This window comes from Bactrocera dorsalis, chromosome 4 (assembly GCF_023373825.1).
Source record: "Bactrocera dorsalis isolate Fly_Bdor chromosome 4, ASM2337382v1, whole genome shotgun sequence".
In the NCBI taxonomy this organism is placed as follows: domain Eukaryota; kingdom Metazoa; phylum Arthropoda; class Insecta; order Diptera; family Tephritidae; genus Bactrocera; species Bactrocera dorsalis.
The window spans coordinates 7,595,183-7,615,545 of NC_064306.1; the positions used below are offsets into that span (position 1 = coordinate 7,595,183).

Sequence of the window (20,363 nt, forward strand, 5' to 3'; positions counted from 1 at the left end):
TGCATGGCGTGAAAATCTCGCAAACCTTAGAGATAGGACTATTTTCGTACGATTGGAAAATGTATCCAATGAAAACCTATCTCCATTTTAGACTATTTGTGAATATTTTCGTACCCATAAAAGTCTGAAACCCTTAACTCTTTTTCCCATATATATACCATATAATATTATTAAGCCAGATAAACGCAAACTACTTTTTTAGGTTCGGTTTTCTCCGTAACTTCCCCAGTCTTAGAATTCAATCTACATACTATAGATCTCTACTCTGAAATCCATGTGATAAGAATCTCGTAAGCCCAAGAGATTACATCCTTTGGTTCGGTTGGAAAATATACAATAGATCTCTATTCCAGAATAAACGGTATCAGAATCTAGTAAGTCCAAGAGATAAGATCCTCTGATTCGGCTGGAACAATATACTATATACCCATGTATGTGGTAATAATCAAATAAAATTGCGGAATATTTTTGTTTGTTTTTTCACAAACATGATAAGCTAGAATAACCTAGTAGAAGATGAGAAGGGCTTCTACTAGGTTATTCAGTACTCAACATACATATTCAGTACTCAACATGCTATATATCTGTACATCTTAGACACACACTGTGTTCCAGTGATCCACGTAACTGCAGTAGACCCAAAAATATGTTAACATACTTTAAATCTTCCCTTAGAAGCAATGATACTAAAATATCAAAAACCCAACTAAAAATACCCTTTGGTTAGGTTCTCAGCAACTGTATAAGTCAATCATTCCAGTGCAAAAATCCAAAGAACTTCGGAAGATCTTTTACCATATCCACTTAATAAACATTTGTCTTTCAAAAGCCACGTTCCCTGCTGAAATTCTCTCAACTTCTGTCATGGTCCCAACTATTGGGCTCTTCTGTGGTCTTACATGTCTAATAACCAACGTGTTCTTTCTAAAAGTCTCGTCAAGGGAATCTCAAAAAGTACGACAGTAAGAAGCGTCTTTGATTTGATGCTCAGAAATTGTATACAGAGTTTCATAATACTTCGGACAACACATAGAACTTCAAAAGATCCACTACGCTATCTACTTAGTTTTTGATATTGGTCTACAACTTTGCTTCCGCCGCTTTCCAATAGATGTCCGTAGGGTCAAGCACTGGTCGATTAAACGCCGGAATCAAAGTTGTAGACCTAAATTCATAAGAAATAACTGTGTTCCAACAATAACAAGGTGTCCACAAATATAGATCGCTTCCAGACAGAAATGAGACTTTATTTCCTATCGATGATACCAGTTGGCCCTGTGGTCAATTCACTAATCCCTCTTATGTTCTAGGCAACGATATACCTCTATTTCACTTTGAGTAAAATTTCAGAGTCAAGAAATGACAGATGTCACAATGATTCAATTGGCAAGCGAACAGTTGTCATACAATGAAGATTCTGAACCAAAACTCATTGGTTTTTCACCACACTTGAAAATGTTCAGCTTATGAGAGTTTAAAGTGTGTCTTTGTAGAGGTTGTCTTTCTTAAACAATTTCAAAGTATTGTCAACTATAGAGTTTAAAACTTGCTGTAAGGATCTTAAACTGGACTTTTTATGATATACGTGGGATCATTGAACCTTGGGAGAAAGCCTCCGTAAAAAATTTCAAGTTTCTGAAATACCGTTATGTCTCCAAAAAAAATTTAATATATGTACATACATACATTTGCATATAAACCACACGTGTACGGAAAGCATTTATAATACATTACTGCAAATGCCATTCATGCAAGCACCACACCTCCTCATCACTCGGCAATTGAGACCGCCAAGACAGTTCTGAAGACTTTCTTTCCCAGCTCAAAAATTCAAACGCAGCTGTGCCAAAAAACGTTGATCAGATTTGTGCTGAATGCGGACGCGGAGCAAACACCCAAAAAGCGCCAAGCAAATATCATCAAATAAAAAAAATATAAAATTTACAAAAAAAAGCACAAACAACAACGCTTCATAAGAAATTACAATACAAGAAACAACAACAAAGCACAGCTCGCGTAAAGCTACAAATCTACATATGTAGATGTGATAAAAATCATAAAGCTAGCAACAACAAATATAATTACCCACTTATAAATGATATGATAATCATAAAAGCAACAAAAATAAAAGGAAACAACAAAAAGAACAATAGCAACAACAGCAATAAACAAATTCATTAGAAGCGCAGCTAAGCAGTTGTACGGGACAAGCAGCAGAACAGCTGCCACAAAACTGAGACTCAAAGCATAGCGCGCGTTAAGCCAAAGGGGGAGGCGCGGCTAAAAGCGAAACGCAGAGAGATTGTTAAAACAAGAATTACAAAAGTAAACAAATTTTAAGAAGATCATTTGCTACCAATCTTCAGCTTAAATTTATAAATTTGTATTGTACTTTTTTTTGTTGTGCTTTTTTGTTGTTTTTGTATTACGCTTAATTCGTTAACTGATTTCTGGGAGCTTATTTGGGGCAGCTGCGTCGTGTATCACTAGGTGGCATCATTAATTACTGATGCATACTAGATTAAAAGCTTCAGCGGAGCTTAGTAATGAAGAGAATAGCAATAACAACAACAAGAATGTGTTGAAAAAATGGAGAGGAAATACAAATGAGAAGCTCAAAGTGTGGTTAGAAGATTAATGGCGTTTAAAAAAAATAAAAGAAGCGACAATTGTGGCAATATGGTGTTGAACGATACAAAAATAAATAAAATAACAATAAAAAAATAAAAAAAAAAAAATAAAAATTTAATAAAAAAAATATAAAAAATATGAAATATTTAAAAAAGTAAAAAAAAATATGAAAAATAAAATAAAATAAATAAATAAAAATCTGGAAAAATTTGCAGTTACAACGGATGTGTGATTTTTCGTTTAAAAGAATATAAGTCTGAATCAAATTTTATATAGTATTTACTCGTTCATAATGGATTTTTATAAAAATATGATTGATTTTGGAGTAAAAATTCACTATTTTATAGGCTGATGGATCGTATGAAGATCTTTTAGAGTGACGATCCTTACTGGTTGACTCATTAGCTGTCTTAGAAGACTTTTCTTATTTAATTTTACTCGTTCATAATGAATTTTTATAAAAATATGACTGATTTTGGAGTGAAAATTCTCTATATTATGGGCTGTTGGATTCTATGAAGATCTTTCAGACTACCGATCCTCACTGGTTGACTCATTAGCTATCTTAGAAGACTTTTTTTTGTTTAATTTTACGCGATAAAATTGGATTTCTATACAAATTTGATTGTTTTTGGAGTGAAAAATTAAATTCTCATTCACTGTACTATAGGCTGATGGATCGTATGAAGATCTTTCAGAATGACGATCCTCGCAGATTGGCTCATTAGCTGTCTTAAAAGGCTTTTCTCGTTTTTTCCTTTAATTCAGATCAAATAAATATCTTGCTCGCTGTTGAAAACCACACTTACTAATCACAAATTGAAATTTACCGATCCTCAGTGATCGATACCTAAGCTGCCTGCCTATATTATTATTGTAACTATGATTATATACTATTTTTCTGAATAAATAATAATCCTGCGCTATTGAGAATATAGTGCCAATCATTAGCTGAGATTAAGAATTTTGTTACCGATCCTCAGTGATCGACCCCTAAGCTGCCTGCGAATATTATTATTCTAACTATGATTATATACTATTTTTCTGAATAAATAATAGTTCTGCTGCCAATCATCAACATAAATTAAGAATTTCGTTACCGATCCTCAGTGATCGACACCTTAACTGCTTACGAAGATTACTACTGTTTAACTTTTTTCTGTCCAAGTAAAATCATTTCATCATTAACAAGCTAGTTCCAAGTCATCAACTGAACTAAGCATCTGTTATCGATCCTTAGTGATCGTCAAACTATCAAAAATAGGATTACATTTAAAAATAAGATGTACAATTTTTCGATAAAGAATATTAAATTATATGTACTACATACAACAACTCCCAATATGAGTCGGCTATGCATTTAAAAGTTTTGTTACCGATCTTCAATGATCGCCACTACTCTTTCGATTAAAAGCAGACTTTTACAAAAATGCTTAAATAGAAGAAGGCGGTATCTCCGCTCTAAAGAATACACCGTTAACGAAAATTGTTAGCTGTAATTCTCAGTTTGAGTTCCTGAAATCAAATAATATTTTTAGCGATCCTCACAGATCGCCACATAATTGAAAAAAATTTGAAATTCAATAAAATATGGAAATGTCATTGAGAATTTTATGAATTCAGCCATCTTCTTCTAATTAAACAATTTCTGTTCATAAACTGAAACAAAAAAATGATTTTGTTAACCGATCTTCATTGATCCTTTCATTACCGAACATCTTTTTCAAATTTTTCCCCACTAGAAACATTTTTGTATTTAACTAACTGTTGCTTCTCAGCTATAAGCTGCTGTAATTCTCGTTATATTAACAGAAATTCATAATTGGTTACTGATCCTCACCGATCTTCACATTGTTATTATAATACTATTACAGTTTTTTATACTAGAATATAATTTTATAGTACAAGGAGTTGCTAAGCAGCATGTATAATGATATAACTTAGCAGTTTAAAAGATTTAAAATATTTGGTTACTGATCTTCGTCGATCGACATTCTTTTTAGAAAAATGTTGAATTCAAAATCACTAATTTTTCTTGAATATTTTTGAAATAAAAACGCAGTATTTTTCACACAAATATACATATTTTTTATGTGCGATTATTTTCTGATGTCATCTTTAACAATTTTTAAAAATTTATTGATAGCGAAAATTTGTGTTATGATCCTTAGTCATCTACTATGTAAAGTACTTTAACATGATATATTTTTCATCACAAATTATGTGGCCTTAAAATTAAAAAGTAAGCTCAATGCTTTTTTATTTCCAGCCTAAATGGTTTTGCATACATTTTGGCGCTGGACAGTGATCAATGCTCCTATGTGAAGAATTTGAGCTCAACACCTTCATTACAAGATAGATCACAGAGATTAATGCTTCTGGTATCATCATATCATCTATAGGTTTCCAAAAAATGCTATTTTCTAGAGGTAAACTCAGTATATGAGCTGCTTCATTCAAATTGTATCAAAAATAGCATTTTGCTAAATTTTTTTGGCACTTTTTATAACTTGAGCGAATGCAATTGTGTAGCAAAAATATAGCTTATTCAAATGTAGCAAAATTTGCTCCACAAACATACACACTATATAAATATACATATGTATGTATATAATATTTCTATGAAGCCAACAACACCAACACCAACACCGGCAGTCACAAATCAAACGTAGCAGCCAATAAACAAAAATTCGCCGCAGTCACTCGCATTTAATGCGAAACAGACAGACAGTTGCTGCTTTGCTAGATTAAATGCCGTTTACGGCACAGTGTGTTGAATTACTATTTAATTAAGTAAATTTTATTTTTATTAATTTTCTTTAAATAAATTTTTGAATGCATTTAACATTCAAAATTTTTAACTACACTAAGTGTAATATAGTTTTGAAATGGAAAAAATTGCACATTATTTGAATTTTGAAATTTTTGAAACTAAACTTAAAATTTAAAACATTTCAATTTTTTGGTTTAATTTAATTTTTTTGAAATAAAGTATTAAAAAATTAAAAAAAAAACTTTAATATATTAAATTTTCATGTTTTAGAAATTTCAAAAATGTCAACATTATTTATTTTTTTCTATTGTTAAGTTTAAGATAATTTTTTGGAGCTTTAAATAAATTTTTTGAATAAAGTTAATATTAAAAAAAGTTATAACAAATTTAATTTTTTATGTTTTAGAAATTTCGAAAATTTTATTTAAATTTTTTTTTAACTTTGGGAAAGTTGTTGTTAATTTTTATGTGAATTTTTGAGTAAAGTTTTCATTGTTTTTAATTTTAATGTAAATTTTTTAAATAACATATTCAAAAATCAAAAAAAAAGTTGTATTAAATTTAATTTTTTATATTTTAGAAATTTCGAAAATTTTATTAAATTTTTTTTTAACTTTAGGAAAATTATTGTTAATTTTTATTTGAATTTTTTAAATAAAGTTTTTACTGTATGTAAATTTTTTAAATAACATATTCAAAAATCTAAAAAAAATTTTAAAATATTTAATTTTTTACGTTTTAGAAATTAGAATTTAATTTAATTTTTTTTTTTAACTTTAGGAAAATTGTTAATTTTTATGTGAATTTTTTGAATAAAGTTTTCATTGTTTTTAATTTTTATGTAAATTTTTTAAATAACATATTCAAAAATCTAAAAAAAATTTTAAATTATTTAATTTTTTATGTTTTGAAAATTTCGAAAATTTTATTTAATTTTTTTTTAACTTTAGGAAAATTGTTGTTAATTTTGATGTGAATTTTTTGAATAAAGTTTTCAAAAATCTAAAAAAAAATTTAAAATATTTAATTTTAATTATATGTACATATGTATGTTTTAGAAATTTCGAAAATTTTATTTAATTTTTTTTTTACCTTAGGAAAATTGTTTTTAATTTTTATGCAAATTTTTTAAATAACATATTCAAAAATCTAAAAAAAAAATGTTTTAAAATATCTAATTTTTTATGTTTTAAAAACTTTGAAATTTTTTTTTTATTTTTTTTTATGTTTAGGAAAATTTTATGTAAATTTTTGGATAAAATACACACACACAAAATGTGTTTTTTTTTTGAATTTTTTTTTTATTATATTTATACATATATTTTTTAAATGTATGTATATTAAAATTATTTTCAATAATATTTATTATTTTATATATATTTTTATTTCACATTTTTTTATTAGTCTTTCCATTTTTTTTCAATATGTTTCTGTTTTATAATTTTTTTTATATATTTTTCTGTTTTGTTTTTTTAAATATTTTTTTATTTTTTTTAATATTTTCTTTTAATTTTTAAAATTTTTTCTCATTTATAATTTTTTTTATATTTTTTGTAATCACAACACACTGTTCAAACGCCTTTGCTACCAAAAGTTCACACGCTTGCGGCAATATTTCTCTAAGCACGCACACATCCAACACATGAGCGTGTGTGTGGTTTCGCTGTTGCGTCGCTTCGTAGAAGCGGGAGGTGGTGCCCAGCCCGTTTGGCGGCAGCGTCTATGATTGCCGGCTGACTCAATCATGTCATAATGCCAAGCACATGAATTTTGTTGTTAGTGTTATTACAAAAACTACAGTGTGTGTTGTTGTTGTTGCTATTATTATTTTTATTATGGTACTCCTTTTCTTAGCGTAACTGCCAGCGTTGCTACGCCAGTTAAATATATCTCTTTTCAACATATACATACACACACACACATACATGCGTAGCAACAATCGCAACCGCGCGCATGCGCCCCTTCAACGCGGTCGCTAAGCCACTCAACGAACGTTTTCAAGTAACAAAATCACAAAATTTTATAAAAAAAAGTAATAATCAGAAATGAAATTAGATGTGCGGACAAAAGCAAAAAAAAAACTAACAAAAATTATGGTAACAAAAAGTAAAATTCCAACCCATACATATATATATGTGTGTGTGTTGTTGTCGTTTTGCGTGTGATCAGATTATGCTACAGAGAAGATGCTACATTAGTACACTTGTTGTTGTTGTTGTTATGTTGTTGTAGCATGGCTATAAATTTATTGTCGCTCACATAGTCGAGCGCTGCCGAGGAGTCTTAAATCTTTGGCTGCTGCGCCGCGCCACACAGCTCGCATTTGAAAGCAACATGGATAGGATAGACCCCGCTCGCATATATAAATTCATAGATAGGGCCAATAAAGTTGCGCCGTATCTGCAATCTAGCAAAGGCTGACACACATTCCAAATTCGAAATTGTTGCCGCGTTCTGTATCCCTTAGGCGCGCTGCCGTGTTGTTGCTGTCATAGTTTGTGTTGTTGTTGTTGTTATCTCATCTCTTTTTCTACGTAGTTGTGGAATTAGCTCTTGACGCGAAATAGATAAAAGGTATGTATAAAAGTTATGTGAAATCTAAAACGCCAACGAGAATTATGGTCGCCGGCAAGGAGTTGGAAAGGTGCAAAGCAGCGTGACAAAGGAGAATTAGAAAAATACATAAAAATAAGACAAAACGTTAACGTTTGACAGCAATAAAATAGCTATAATACCCTTCACAGGTGCATTTTTTATGGCATGAAAGGGTATACAAAATTTCTTTTTTAATTTTGATAGGTTAGTTTGTATGGCAGCTATATGTTATAGTGATCCGATCTCAACAATTTCTTCGGATCTTACATAGTTGCTTTGATCAATAATCTGCGTTAAATTTCGTGAAGATATCTCGCGAAATAAAAAAGTTTTCCATACAAAGACTTGGTTTTGATCGTTCAGTTTGTATGGCAGCTATATGCTATAGTGGTCCGATCTGAACAATTCCTTTGGACATTGTAGTATTGCTTTGAAAAATAATTTTTACCAAATTTCATGAAGATATCTCGTAAAGTAAAAAAGTTTTCCATACAAGGACTTAATTTTAAGCAGTCGGGTTGTATGGCAGCTATATGCTATAGTGAACCGATCTGAATAATTCCTTTGGACGTTGCAGCATTACTTTGACAAATAATTTCTACCAAATTTCATGAAGATATCTCGTAAAATAAAAAAGTTTTCCATACAAGGACTTAATTTTAAGCAGTCGGTTTGTATGGCAGCTATATGCTATAGTGGTCCGATAATAGCCGTTCCAACAAATAACCTGTCTCTTAAAGAGAAAAACACATGCGCATAATTTCTGTTTGATATCTCAAAAACTGCATAACCAATTCGCATATATTATACAGGCAGTCCCCGTTCAGGGTATAAACAAATAAAAACAACAACCAAAGCCGTGAGAGTTTACTCGTAAGATTTCCAAGCTAATAATTTCAACAACACAAGCGTACATAAATTCAGTTTTACAGCGAAAAAAAATTACAAACACACACACATGCGCTTAGAAAACAATATAATTACCCCCTTATGTAAGCATGTGTGTATGCATGCCAGTTATGCACGAAGCAATGTGTGTCGCACGTAATCTCGCTCAGCCGTCGTACAATCACCCGTTTAATTGGATTAACGATTTATTTCCATATCTATGTCATTTAAATAATAACCATTTTGGCGGCTTCATTGAATTACAATTTTCGATGTTTTTGCCTTTTTATTTCCTTTCATTCAATTTCTTTACGATCTCTCATAAATCCATACTATTGTTCGGAATTTTATTGACACAGCTACGTTTTGCAGTTTATAATTTGCCTAAAAAATTTAATTGCCTTTTCGATAATCCATTTTTTAGTTTTTTTTTTGGGGGCTTATAGACGCAAATCCACTCTCAACCTCGCTTAAGCTTCTTCGAAAATTCGCTCTTGATTGGCGCATCCGAGCTTGTCAGTAGATTCGGCGTCTCTAGACCGGTAGATAAGTATAAAGCTCCTTCTAAGGCTTTGAATTTAGTCTCGTTGCTTTAGAAACTCCTTTTCAAACTTTTGAGTTTGTTTATAGCTTCGTTTGCTCTGGATCTCTTTATAAGTTAAAAACTCCTTTCCAAGTTTTACATTTGTCCTCGTTGCTCTAGACAGATCTTTTAGGTAAAAGCTCTTTTTCAAACCTTTGATTTGATTCAGCTGTTCTGGAACGCTCTATAAGTAACAAACTTTTTTTGAAGTTGAAGATCTTGAGGTTGAGGTAGTATCCATCTACCAGAATCACAAACACTCTCATAACTTCCCTAAAACTTTAGGACGGCACGACTTGACTCGTAACTTTGTACGAAAGTTTGACTGAGATTGGAGTTGATTGGATTGAGTTTATCAACAGCCGCTTTGGTCACAAGCTGGAGAGCTTTTATCCTTTAAATATCTATTCAAAAACACAGTCGAGCCTGAGATATATGTATGTTGCTCTCCTTCGTTCTGTTTTAATGAGGTAAAATTTTTAGGACTTTAAAGCTTCAAATATGTATAGATATACCTTCAGTGATATATGAAGTCCCTCACATCTGGTCCTGACTTTCGAACTCACAAAAGAAGCGACATTTTTCTTTTTAAGTCATCTTGATTCGAACTGTAATAGCTTAAACATAATCTGATTCCATTCTTAACTTTCCTGACGGATTTTCCCTTTCTGCATTCCTTTTCGTACAGTTTGATGCTGTGGATTATAAATTTGAGATCCATTTGCATCAAATTAACAAGATCTTTCTAACATTTTTCATATTCCAAAGATAACCAGAGGGCTTCAGAAACAAATTAAAATCGAGGAGTCCCAAAAATTGTCGAATGAAACTCTGAGAGTTGAACGAAAAGCTTGTCGTATTTATATCAACTTTTAACCAAACTGATATATAATATTATTAAGGCAAAACAGAAGAGAAAATCGATAATTTGTTGCTTCCTTGATCTAAATACGAAGGCTATATGTGTATATCCTGTTAGTGTTATCAAGATTTTTTGACTCAATCAGAGCTTTGATGGCTTCGTTGTATCACTTTTTGGACTCCCGTTCTTCCTGGACTCCATTTTTTATGGAACTTGTTTTTGAAATTTTATAATACTTTTCCAAATTCCAATATGAGTCAATCATTCCATTATGATTCATTCATTGTCTCTTTGAAGTAATTTTTTTAACTCTTAAAATTCATCTTCACTCCCTCCTATCTTCATCTCTACAGCATTCACATTTGCGTGTTGCTTTCCACTTTAATTGCCTTTCAGCTTTCTACAAATCCTCTGGCTCCATTAGAATTCTTCACTTGCAACATTTGACGCTTCTTCGGCTGTCTTTACATTTTATTGTCTCATCCTAATCAAATGTTGTTAAAATCTCATTCCCTGTCTATTTCCACGAAACACTGCCATTAGCGTGTGTATATGAATGTGTCGTGCCGTTTCGTGATCGCGTGCGCATCGTCGATTTTTGAATTTATATACCATAATTGCTTTAGTATCGGTATAAAGTACGGAAATTATTTTAATTGCATTTCAATTTCTTAAGAAATTATGTAGATTTGATATGCTATTCGGGCAGTATTCTAAAGTGGATGAAAGTTTATAGATGGATTCAACATGCAATGCATATTTTTTGTAGACTTTTATTTAGAGCTTTTGGACTGACATGTTAAAAGTTGTAGTCGCCACAATAATTTGAGGATGTTTTGACCTTAGATTCATAAAAAATATTATAATTTGTTTAGTTCTTTATTATTTAACTGAAAGAGCTTTGAAAGCTGCAGAAAGCTTTTTAGGAGCTCCCGTAGTTTAAAGCTCTCTTAAAGTAATAATAGCTACTTTAAGATAAGAATAGATATAAAATCTGCGCTGAATAAAACGTATGATGGCATTGCATTAAATATTTTAAAAGCCTTGTGAGCTTTTGAGCTCTTTTTATAAACTTTGAGCTATCTTAATACAAAATAGCTACTATATTAGATATAAAATCTGAAAAATTTATGATTTTTTGTACTTTAAATCAAACATAAGATATCATTAAGCTGAGGCTTTTGAAAGATTTTAAAAGCTTTGTGAGCTTTTGAGTACATTTTATAAACTTTGAGCTTTCTTATTACAGATACTTTGATATCTGAGAACGTCTTGATTTTTTTGCTTGCAAATGATATCAAATTCTACATTCATATTATAGCTTAAGCTTTTTGAACTTTTGAGACCGATTTTATAATTCTTAAGCCCTAAATATACAGTTTCTTTGATAACTAATAAATATCTGATTTTCTTTACTTGCAAATCCAATATGAAATATTATGGAGGCTAGCAGCATGTTACAGTTCTTAAAAGCTTTGGAAGCTTTTGAGCGCAATTTTAGAATATTTGATATATATTGACAGTATGGTGTATTCTCTCTTTCTTGAGAGTTATGATTTATTAAGTCTATGAAGCTTTTTAAGCTCTTTTGCTTACGAGGCTTTTATGGGATTTTAAGCTCTTAGGAAGCGGAGGTAATCACTTTCTCAACAACAGAAACATATTTCCGTCGAAAAATCGAAGTTGCGTTTGAAGTCCATTACAGAGTGGGTTCTAGTTTATAGTTTTGTCAGCAGTAATATATTGATTCGACAGAGCTTTTAAGCTCTTTTAATTACTAAATTCTTTTGGGTAAACCTTTTACCTCGCATAAATCTGTATCAATCACTCTGCCAGGCATATGATGTTCCACGGAGCACACTTAGTTGAGTTTGGAGAGAATTACTAGGTCATTCTTGCTTTAAATTATTGAGTCGATGGGGCTTTTAAGGGGGTATTTATAAAGTTTAGACTTTCAAAAATGTGACCTTGGAAGGATTTTTCAAAATTCGACTTATTTTCGGAGATGCAGCCGATTTTGTGAAGTGCTGAGATAATCGTCCTCTCAGCAGTGGATATATCTTCAAAGCACTCTTAGTCGAGTTTGAAGTCAGTTACTGAGAGGATACTAGCTTCTCACCTTATTTTTATTAAAATTTAGAATAATTGAATTCCACACTGCAACTAAGTTATTAAGTTAGTGTTATTGTTGTAGCATACTAAATCACTGCCAATATACTTTTGAGGTATGTTTTTGTGGGTGCAACTTTCCGTTGGCTATAAATGCCGCTAGGTTTCGGGTAAACAGAGTGGACTTTCAAGCGCATAGCTTTTTTGTTGTTTTACGCAACAGATTTTATTGTTGTTTTATGACGAATTTAATACCTTTTTGAAATCTTTATTACACTGCCGATTTTATGGCTTGGAACTCACACATATATGTGTATATTTTGAGTGATTCTTTCAGGCACACATATATATATTTATATGTACTCATCCTTTCACAACTGTGCGCCAATTCTGCCACTTCTCAGTCGAATCTTCTTCTATAGCATTCTTTCAAGCATTCTTCCACATACACGCATTTATCTGTCTGTATGTATTTCAGTTGTTCCTTTGTATCTCAGCAAATATTTATTTACGAGTACCACTCAGTCGAAACATAAATATTGACAATGCGCAAATAGTCATAAAAATCGCGCTATATCCACACAGATATAATATATCTCTCCATACTACAATATTTATTTGTATACGTTCTGCCGCACCTTTTTTGCTGTGCTTGTGTTGTTGTAAGTCGGCGTACAGGTTTTTCAGTGTTTGCTGGCTTTTGTTTGTGCATTAATTGAAAATTACTGTTATCGAGCGGTGCACATTCCGATCGTGCAGGATATTTATATACACACATACATGCGAACATTTCCTTTTTGTGCCTCATCTGCTTTGCCATTTCAAATTACCGCACATTTTTCTCTCACAAATCGCTGAGCAAACAAAAAGTAGAAGAAAAGGTAGTAGTGGAATAAGAAGAGGAAGACAATCGTACGGTAGCGCACGAATGCGGTCTAAATGCATTATTTAACTTATCGCCGTTTGCGATCGACGGCTGAGAAAATGCCGCTGAGAATGTGTGTGTTGGTGCAACGAAAGATCTCTTCAATATTCTCCATTGAAGAAGGGTATGAATTGTATTTATGGTTTGCGAAATCTATGCCGTAAGCAATTCTTTTTGGTTTCTTTTGTAATTAAAGCAGCTGGTGTTAGCTGTGGGAGTTTCCAGTTCACACAAAGTATGTATTTTATTATATAAGTGGAACGTTTCATAACGGTACAACGCATTTACAAGTAGTTATAGAAAACTGCAGGAAAATTTTAGGAAGCACTTTCTCTTTGTTTAACCCTACTCAAGTGTTAGAAAGTGGTAACTGTTAATATTTTTTTGGAAAGATTACAATTAGAGAAAAGCTGACCACGCCTCCGTTGAAACATTAAGCAGGAAACACCCATAACTTGAAAATATTGTGACAACTTCCCTCTTACACTTCCTAACAAATGAACTTCCAATAATTTTGCCGAGTTCTCGTCTCAACGCCCACCTTTGGCAGCTCAAATTACAGCTGCTCAACTCCAGAGACCCCACTGTGCCGCAAATTCTTAGACTCTCAAATTTAAGTAGAGCAAAGTTTCACCACAGTCCATTAAGGAGACATATTTGGCTGTAAGATTACTACTTAGTGGCTCACAGGTAACAATATAGACCATTTTGATCTTCTTACTGCTCAATTTATCTAAACCTTTAAAGGTAATAAGCCTCTCAAGTTCAGCTTGTATTTTAACAAAGTTTGCAATCGTTCCTTGTGACTCACATGTAATTAATCGATGATCTACAAAAACCCCACCGGGTGGCGAAATCTCGAACCGACATTGAACTCGAAAAACCGACTTTAAGCACACTGTTAAATGTTTTTCAGTTATATTTATTATATTAAATGAGTATAGCATGCGCTTTTCGACAATAATTGTGAGTTTTAACTTTAACCCTATGTGACGACCTACTTGAACTCAGTAACCCTTCGAGCTTTAGAGCTGCAATTTGGTACACAGGTGCCTTGTAGTAATGCACTAAACATATGTGAGGACGAACTGGAATGAATCATTATTACATATAGCTGCCATATAAACGTTTTTTCAGTTATTGGATTTTGTGTTAAATTTTCTCTAAATAGGTAGTTAGAAATACAAAATTTTGAGAAATTTTTATTTATCGTAATTGTAAAACGATTTTTAAAAATCATTAAGATCAGATAACCATAGAATATAACAGTCATACAACCGACTCTTCGGTTACAATATTTTTCAGTATAGCTTCTACAGTTAGGGAGTTATGAATACGAAACTCCAGAAGTTTTGCTGATCATAAAAATAAAATTAAGAGTGAAAATAGATCGGATAACAATAACATATTGCTCCCACACAACTGATTATAAGGATATACATAAGGTCTTATATTAAATTTTCTCAATTCAAGGAAGCAAGAATAGGAAATCTTTGTTTATTAGTATTATTATTATGATATTAACAATAAGTCAAAGATTTTATTTGCAAATTTTAGCAACCAAAGCGACATAAAATACTTGTTTCGCAATTTAAATAATTGCACGTGTCACTTGTTCAACTTTTGCTACACTTTTGAGCACATAATTTGTCGGAAACCTCAAAAAAAATTGCAATCACAAAAAGGCTACCAGCTGTGCAGCTAAATATCCTTAAAAGCAATAAAGTAGCTACTAACACGCGCCATTCATTTGCAAATCAGCCGAAAAAGGTCATGTCGCATACGAGAAATATAAAAAAAAAAAACATAAAAAGAGATGAAAATCTTAAGGCAGCAACAAAAACATTTCTATCCTTCGATTATTTGAAACTTTTTACCATACTTTTTCCCCCTCTGCCTTGCTTGAACCTTCGCATTGCTATGGATATGCCACGGCATAATTTACTCCGCAGCTCGGCGCTACATTAACCACACTCTCACTTGTCTATCAAGCCTCACTCATTCAGTCGTCAACCAACCAGTTTGCATTGCGGTAAAGGAACCCTTCAGCTGCTGTGCTGACGTTTGTGACGCGGTAAATGCCGCAGCATGAAAAGTACCCTACTTTCGTATTCAATAAGCTAACTGTCAAAGTACGCACACATATACGCATACACACGGGCTTGTGGACCAAGTCACATAACTTCATATATACATGGGTCTATAAGGATACACACGCCCCTTGTGTGCATATCACTTTACCATTCATATCCATACAAATATTTACTTGTCGCATTTGAACCAAATTCGTTGGCGATTTTTTCATTAGATTCGAGGTTTTTTTCCTCGCTGTGTTAATAAAAATTAAGATTGATGTAAATTAGGCCGCTTCATGCATGATACTCTTCGATTAGACTTTCGATTTTTTCTTTGGAAACTTTACTTTTTCTTGTGAGCACACTCATTTACATACCTACCCTGCTGGAAAATTTGGTGGTGTGACGCTAAGTTCCTTTATTTTCGCTTTTACTAGTCTTCGCGCATATTTTGGCTTAATTTATTAAAAAAAAATAGTTAAATCTGGTATTGTAAATTAAATTAGAGACTTAAGAAGAGCTTTCTAAACAGTTTTATTTTTTCGCCCTAGGTGGCAACTATATTTCGAAAAAAAAATTCAATTAATTAATGTCTGAATATATTCCAGGAAGTTTTATTCAGCGGCTGATGTTTGTTAGTTAATTTTTTTTTGTTTTAAGCTTTAATTTTTCCAATACATGGCAACTCTAGCCCAAAATATGTTTTAATTAACTCACTCCTAAATAAATTCTGTAAGGTTTTCTGAAATGTCTGATATTTGTTAACCTGTTCTTAATATATAATTCTTAAATTTTCAATAGGTGGCAACTCTAGCCAAAAATATGTCTCAATTAATGTACTCCTGAATAAGCTCTGTAAGGTTTTCTGAAATGTTTGATATTTGCTAACCTTCTTAATATATTATTCTTAAATTTTCAATAGGTGGCAACTCTAGTCTAAAATATTTTACAATTATCGCACTTCTGAATAATTTCTTTAAGATTTTTTAAATGTTTAACTTTTTTAGTTATTAGTTTAAGCTTTAATTTTTTCAGCAGGTGGCAACTCTAACTCTAAGAAAGGTACCTAAATACATTCTCAAGACGAGCCAATTCATAGGAGAGATTCTGACGTTTTTATATCGGAAATAGTTACTGGCTAAATAATTTTATTCCTACAGGGTATGCGCTAGCTGGAGAAGGCTCCATTATAATTATTTTTTTTATCTTTTTTTTTCCATATTATTTTCTTTGTACAACATTTCCACAACAATTTCCACTTTCTGCTGACAATGCGAGGCTTTGATAAGCAATTACGCGCAGTGCATGTCCTGCAGAAAGCTCGGCTGCTTGCTCGATTTGGATCAGGATTACTTTATGTATGTACAATATATGGTTTTTGTTGCTTTCTTTTGCTATAATTTGGTCGTATGTGCGACTTTTGATTAATTAAAAAATATGCCTGCCACAATTGATTGAGTTTTTGTGTTGCATGTCAACACACTTGACACAGAAGACGGCACTAATGCGGCCTATGATGTAATCACTCGGCTCCGCGTAATATTCTTAATGTTTGCACACATTTCTACAGCCTCCGCGAAGACTTGTTGGCCCTTTCACACGTCCTTTTTGACTTTTTGCTTATCTTCTGCTCATCTTCTAAACTGTGTGTGTTCGTTGTATGGTTTATGTGACACATTAGCCGTGAGGGTTAATTAAACCGGTTGAACTTTCCCTTTTTTACCCCCTGCTCGCGCTACATCGGCTACCTGTCGTGAAATTTTTAATGAACCATCAACCAATTTGACATAGATCCTCCGCGCTGAGGTCATTTGACTCGGGTACCATACAACAATACACATTTGTTTATTAGCTCGCTTGGTAGATATACATAAGTATATATATTTATAAATATCTACCTAAATTTTAATGCATTTCGAATTAGATTTATCTAACACAATTCGGCACTTTAGTTTTGGTTTGCGTTTTGACCTTTTTCACAATGAAATGTCATGTTATTCTTATTTCGTTTTGTTGCTGCTATTGTTCTCCGCTTATCGTCCCACTTATGCAATGACTTTTTCAGAACTTTTGTTTCTTTTAAGTGCCCATTGTTGTTATTGCAATGAAACACTAGGCGATTTAAGTTTTATAATTGTGTTCCCCTGCTGTGCTCTCAACCGCGTTTGCATTTACTTTCGATTGACGCTCAAATCGGTTGAATGTATTAGAGACTTTTCAACTGGTTACAGTAATTTCAGAATTCACCACTAGCGGTTTTATAGCAGCAGCGCTCGTTGATCTCTTTATGATAGTCAAAGATACAAAGCTTGAGTGGATTCATGTTTCCATCACTTTCTAGATCGATAGGACCTATCCATGCAACCATTATTATCAGAACCGGTTTAAAGTATATGCAAACGCACCACGAGCGCTCCTATAGCTGTAGCGCTCTGTGAAACTCAATTCAATTCATCTCTCTTAAACTTGATGATAGTCAACGACGTCTAGCTTATTGCCATTTCATATTTCATCTAACCATTGATCCATCCTTATGTTCACCATTATCATACTTTTGTACTATCTTGGGATCTCTTACGTTCCATGATAGTCCATCAAGTCGCAATTCCATATTCACTCAAGATTTTAAACCGGTCTTTTAGAATCCTAACCATAGATCCATAGGTTCCATCTTTATGTCCATCCTTATCAGGATTACCAGAACCAGTGGCCATTCACCGTCATAATTTTATACTCTCTTGGGTTCTCTTACGTTCAACTCTATATTCACCCAATGATTTTTGAGAGGATTGTTTGAATTCTAAGTAGTCTTCTTTACGTCCACCATTTTCATTGTCGTCTCTGATTTTGGACATTCCCCAAAGAGTCGAAAGACCTCGATACACATTGGATTATCTTAGATTTCCATGTATCAAAGAAAGAGATCTACTTCATGGAAATTATTATTTAAACAATAAATAAGGAGACTTCGGCCGAAAACTGAGAAACTAAAATTAAAGATTCAATTCCAATTTTACCAATATATAGTCACTATTTATATGTATACACTTATATACTATAACCTCTAAAAAAATATAGAAAATAACCTAACTTATTATCCTTCAATGTTTTTATTTACAGTTAACATCGCCGAGGGCTACTAATAACAGCAATATTGAAGGAAAAACGAAAATGGCAAGGAATGCTATATGTAAGACATCCGCATACTCATACAAAGATGTATGTATGTACATATATATATTTTCAAGAAACTGACAGAAAAGTGTAAAAGAAAGAAGAGAAGTTAATGAAATTTTAAAGAAAATAAATGAAAATGTTAAACAACTATTTGCTTCAAAGGCGAGCCTTATACCACTCGTATACATAAAAATACTCTTATACAGAACACTTATACGAACTAAAAACTTATGTGTGTGTGTTGTAATGAAGACAAATGCTTAAAGATAAGTGTAAAAGACGGTACCGAACGACTAACTGAACTCTTATACAACTCTTATACGATATTTTCTAATACGAATTATTTTGGAGCTTACTTGGGAGTGCTAACAATTGTTTAGACCGAAACGAAATTCTTATAAAGCAAATAGTAAATAGCGTACAGCCCATTCTTATATGACTCTTATACAATAAAATTGCTTTTATACAACACTTATACAAACCATATCGGAATAAACAAAAACTGTATTAAACAAGGTATTAAATTATACGCTATTGAACGATCCCTCTAAATCTCTTATACGACTCCAAAACACTCTTATACTTTTAGAAAATGTATAATAGGAAACAATCACAAAAAATTGCAACAAAAAGTGTAAAAGATTTGTCAAACTCTTCTACGAATTTTACAAATCTCTTATACGGCTCCAAAACACTCTTATACTTGTTAACTATATAAAATAGTTCTTTCAGAAAATGTATAATAGGAAACAATCACAAAAAATTGCAACAAAAACTGTCAACGATTTTTCAAACTCTTATACGAACTTCATAACTCTCCTATACGGCTCTCATTAAAGCAGTTTACATTATAACGACATACAAATCGATTTCAAAATCAATCTTATTAATCGCTTTTATGATTACCTACAATTATATAGACGAAAATTGTAAGTTTTATAACACGAGGACGTTATAAAAGTCCGAAAAAGAAAAGAAACGAAGTATAAAATGGATGAACGAACTACTTTAATACGACATTTACGACTTCTTACGAGTAACGAAGATGATTTGGAAGTAAATGACCGAAAAAAAAATAAACGAAGAATAGCATGGACGAACGAACTACTTTTACACCATATTTACGATCTCATACGAATAAGGAAGTTGATTTGGATGTAAATGTACATGAAACACGTTTAAAAAAGTTCTTAAACGATGGAGAGTTGATCTCTAAACTCTTATACCAGTATTACAACTCTTATACGACTCTGGAATTCACAATAGTATGATTTCGGAGAAAACAGAAAACAATTCACCGACTCATAATATTTAGTAAAAATTAAGAAAATCACAACTTGGCAGGGATACACCATATCTGACATAACAATAAACAGGTAAATAAACAATATCGATATTACAAAAAAATACAATATTTCATAACATTAAGGAAAAATTAGTAAAATTAAGCAAAAACAATTTACAAACTGAAGCTAAGCAGTTTTATTGAAAAAAATATTAAATTTAGTGTGTTAAGCAGCACTGTACGAAAACTATTTCAATGTACTGTAAACGTAAATAAATGTAATTTTTTGGCAAGTTTAAGCAAAATTTTAAAGAATTATCATAAGTTAAGAAAAAAGTGAAAGTAAAACAGCGAAATACGGTGAAGAAAAGGAAAATGCAAGAAATATGTTTAAAAATTGAAATTTTGAGACAGTAAGTTGGAAAATTAATTGGAAAATTTTTGTTCAAAGTTGTTAAAT

The 20,363-nt window shown here is 31.9% G+C and overlaps 1 protein-coding gene across 1 annotated transcript in view; it reads left to right on the top strand.

Annotated features, from left to right (window-relative positions):
• Nucleotides 1-20,053, top strand: part of LOC105232172 (signal element on autosome protein 2) — a 55,064-nt gene extending 35,011 nt beyond the window's left edge. Inside the window, exon 3 of the mRNA XM_049456654.1 lies at nt 18,562-20,053. Within this exon, the coding sequence (XP_049312611.1) occupies nt 18,562-18,584 (23 nt within the window). The 3' untranslated portion in view covers nt 18,585-20,053. The remainder of the gene's footprint in view (nt 1-18,561) is intronic.
• Nucleotides 20,054-20,363: the final 310 nt, after the last annotated feature.